General features: G+C 49.8%; 1 protein-coding gene across 1 annotated transcript in view; it reads right to left on the bottom strand.

Moving 5' to 3' along the window:
• Positions 1-1,352: 1,352 nt before the first annotated feature.
• LOC104541225 (T-box transcription factor TBX3) overlaps positions 1,353-3,880 on the bottom strand; it is a gene marked incomplete at its 3' end in the record, with an annotated part of 3,846 nt that continues 1,318 nt past the window's right edge. The window contains exons 2-3 of the mRNA XM_010185224.1: positions 2,744-3,028; positions 1,353-1,533 (exon numbers count right to left, since the gene is read on the bottom strand). Of these exons, the coding sequence (XP_010183526.1) occupies positions 1,353-1,533; positions 2,744-3,028 (466 nt within the window). The remainder of the gene's footprint in view (positions 1,534-2,743; positions 3,029-3,880) is intronic.

Here is a 3,880-nt window from a genome sequence, read left to right as displayed (position 1 = left end):
GGCGGGGGGAGGTGCGGACACCCAATTTGCGAGCAGGACTGAGAGCCGGCCAGGACAGGTCCCGGCTCCCGAGTTACCCCCCCGCTCCCTTCCACCCCCGCCTTCCTGCACACGCGGGATCAGGAAAAAGTAGGAAAAGTCATGGCTAAAAAACAGCGGGATTTTGAATCTCGGAGCCGATCGCTCCCCGCCGCTCCCTCACGCCGTTTTCCAGGCGATTTCATGGCAATCAGACAAATCTGCTCATTTCTGGCCTTCCACTACACCGGCCCCAGCTGATCGACCGGGGTGGGCAGCGCTGCTGCTAAATGCCAAAGCAAGGTCTGCTCTCTGTACACGCATTTTCTTGCCGTTTCCTCGCCCGTAGAGAGGAAAACAGCCCGAGCCTAGCGGGAGAAGTGGCTTCTTTGGAAACCGAGGGCAGAAGAGTGCGGACCCCCTTTCTTCACCCCTAAATTTTGAATCATGAAGGATGGGAGGGGGCAGAGAGAGGCCGGGGGAAGCTGTGGCGAGAGGGTGCTGCACATACAGACCTTCCTGCGCCGAACGCACATGCACGCAAAGTTTTAATATATAGAGAGAAAATAAAAAAAAAATTAAATCAAAGCCCCTCCTTTGGCTCCTTCGCTTCCTTCCACTGGGCTCAATTAGCGTAAATTTGCCGTTTGCCACTCTCCCAAATCTACTGCCTCCGTTGCAAGTGACACTAAACCAGCAGAAATGGAAAGGCAGCGTGTGCAGTGCTGCAAAACTTTCTCGCACTGACTCTTTCAGACCTTCCTGCTCAATTCGAGCGAGATAGCCCTCTCTGATCAGAACATATTTCTGCACCACAAAAAAATAATAAAACACTGCTGGATGCAAAAAAAATAAATTATAATATAATAATAATAGGAACCAGACGTGCACTCCAGCCTTATTGCCAATTGCTGTTAAAGGAGCTAAAACAGCACAAAGGCCAGGAAGAATTACAAAATTGCCAGCCCCACTGCTTTCCCCCCTCTGTCTTTCGACACACAGAGCCCATTTTTATTTTTCCCCCTCCTCGATGCATCTTACATTAAATCCACACCGAGCGCGGCGATCCCCACCCCATCCTACTCCTTTCCTCATAGTGAGGGGCAAAAAAATCCCCCTAAACAGCCCCCCCCTCCCCCAGACCTCCCTTCTAATTGCCTTCCCCGGGGTCGGTATTAGGAAAGTGCCCGACCCCCTCCCCCGGCGCCTTCCCAAAGTTAGATCAAGGAGGCTTTGGGGGAACGGCAAAGGAGAGAGAGGAACGGGATGGGCTTCGTGATTTTTAAGGGAACAATGCAGAGTAAAAGCTCTGTTAAAAGCCAAAACACGTAAACCAAATCCTTTCTTAATCTCCTTACCTTATCATTCTGGTATGCGGTCACTGCGATGAATTCAGTCTCCGGGAAAACGTAGGTCCTGAACGTGCTGTAGGGAAGCTTGAGGATATCGTTGGCTCGGACGATGTGGAACCGGGGCTGGTACTTGTGCATGGAGTTTAAAAGGGGGGCAAGGAGGGGGGGGGGCAGCGGCCGGCAGCAGAGAGGACAAGGGGAGGAAGAAGATGGTCAGCTGAAGCAGCACCCCCATGGGCACTTTCTTCTCCTAATTTGCCTTCCCCTCTCCTTCCTCCCCTCACTCCTCCTCCCTGCCGAGCACACTCCAAACACACGCACACGCCTCGCAGCAGCCAACAAAAAGCCCTGACAGCTCCAGCTCGCCGGGGTTAGGCTCTCTGCTGGACCTCTCCGGGGGCGGTAAGGAGGGTGTAAAACCCCAGCAGAGCTCTCCTAGGAGAGGAGGGGAAGGCGGGGGGGAAGCTGTTTGGGCTCCGACTTAATATATTTTTATTTTAACGTGGAAAAAAAAATTAAAGAAGCAGCAGCAGCTACAATAGCAACACCACGGCGAGAGCCTTGGCTGGGGCTAATTGCTCACCCCAATCCACTTAAGGCCTTCTGCGAAAAGCAAAAATGTTTCGTCTAATCAAATCACGGCCAGCAAATGCAATCTTCGGCACATTAGAGATCCCCTGGCCGCGGCCACCGCCAGCAACCCCCGGCTCCGAGGTGGAGGCTTTCCCAGGAGCAGAAAGAAATGGCCAGGATCCTCAGGGCACTTATCAGCAGGTTTGTTTGATTTCACTCTTAGGCTAAGTTTTTATCTCTGCACACCCAGTAAATGTAAAGGAGTGGATAGACATGAATGGGCAACTTGACCTCTGATTTTGGTCCCTGTTTATTTTCACTCCGGCTTGCTTTACATTATCCAGATTAATATATATTTAAATGTTTGCGTACTTAGGCCTTTAAGCCTTTTATACACATATACATATCATTTTCCTATGGTTAAAAAGCGTGATCGACTTTATTAAAAATATAGATAGATATATAAAGTCACCACAACTCCGAGAAATATCGAGTTGCACTGTGCTAGAAATCTCTCTCTAAAGTTCATGCTGAATGGCTCTGAGGTTACAGAATAAACTCATGTGTTTAATCCTGGCCTCAGCAACAGAAGAAAAAAAAAATCAAGGAATATTATAAACCGGACAAGCTCACGTCCCGGTGTGCATGGAGTGGAGGATTTATCCCCCGTTTTCCCCCCATTCAGCCCGCCCGTAGGAGCGGCCAGCCGGAGCTGCGGACATGGCTCCGGCCAAGCATTCCCCCCGCCGGGACCCGCCGCTTCGGCCGGGCAGCGAGGGAGGGGAAAGGGAGGGCAGAGGAAGGTGTAAAAGGCACTCACAAATCCGTGCTTGTCAGAGATGTTGTTAGTGAGCTTCAGCTTGTGAAAGGTGACGACTTTGGACATCCATTGTTCGCCGGTGGCCGGGCTGTCCGGGTGGATGTACATTCTCTTTGGCATTTCAGGGTCAGCTTTCCCGGCTACCATCCACCGGGAATTATGGAATTTGTACCTACAATCATCAGCCGCCACAATATCCATCAATAAAATGTACTTGGCCTTTTTATCCAGTCCAGTGCATCTCACTTTAAATGGAGGAAACATTCTCCGATGGGCAGAGAGAGGGAGGGGGGGGGGGGGGAAGACAAGGCGAAAATAAAATAAAATAAAATTAATTACAGCGTTTAAATAAGCTACTGAATTTCGACAGCACGGCCACCAAGCAATCGCTTCAACTCTCAGAAGCGGAAAAATCTTGTGTCGTCCCCTCACCAGAAAAAAGATTTCCCTCCGCCCCCAGCGAAAAGGTTTCTCAAACGCTTAAAACTTTCGAGAGAAAATGGTCCCTGGGATGGGAGATGTTCCCTAGAAAACAGTAGGCGCCTACCCTTTGCCATTCCTAAACAGCAAAACCTCATTTGGGGCTCTCAGATCTCTCAGTATTTTCCTTTTCGCCTGCTAAACAAAGAGACGGGTACAGATCGCGCCCCGATAAAATAAATATTCCGCATTATTCTAACCCACTGCATGGATGAAGACCGGAGAGGGGAGTTTTTCCACTTTTCAGAGGAGAAAAAACACACCCTGCAGTGAGAGCAGTGGCTTTCCCAGCGCCCCGGCCCATCTAAGCAAGGGCTCCCCGTACACCCCACTCCCCTCCGCTCCTAAGTCCAGCTCCAAACTGCAACAGGATACCACAAATTTGCTGTTTATTATATCGAGCGGTTGGCATTCAGCAATCTCAACTTAAAAGGAAACACATGACTTTGCACCATGTAAGAGCGCTTAATGCTCGCCGAGGTTTTCGCGAAAAAATAAAAAAAAATTAAAACTTTTGACCACAATTAACAGAGAAAACTTTGGGAAAGCAGTAAAATGGGCGAGGGGATAAATTTTTTTTCCTTCTTGCTAGTTTTTTTTTTCCCCTGAGCCTGCAGCCTGCAACTGTTGCTCTGCA

The sequence above is a fragment of the Mesitornis unicolor genome, unplaced genomic scaffold (genome assembly GCF_000695765.1).
Source record: "Mesitornis unicolor isolate BGI_N332 unplaced genomic scaffold, ASM69576v1 scaffold32855, whole genome shotgun sequence".
NCBI lineage: Eukaryota > Metazoa > Chordata > Aves > Mesitornithiformes > Mesitornithidae > Mesitornis > Mesitornis unicolor.
The sequence above is the reverse complement of the archived record's forward strand: the minus strand, read 5'-3'. Positions and strand labels throughout refer to the sequence as shown.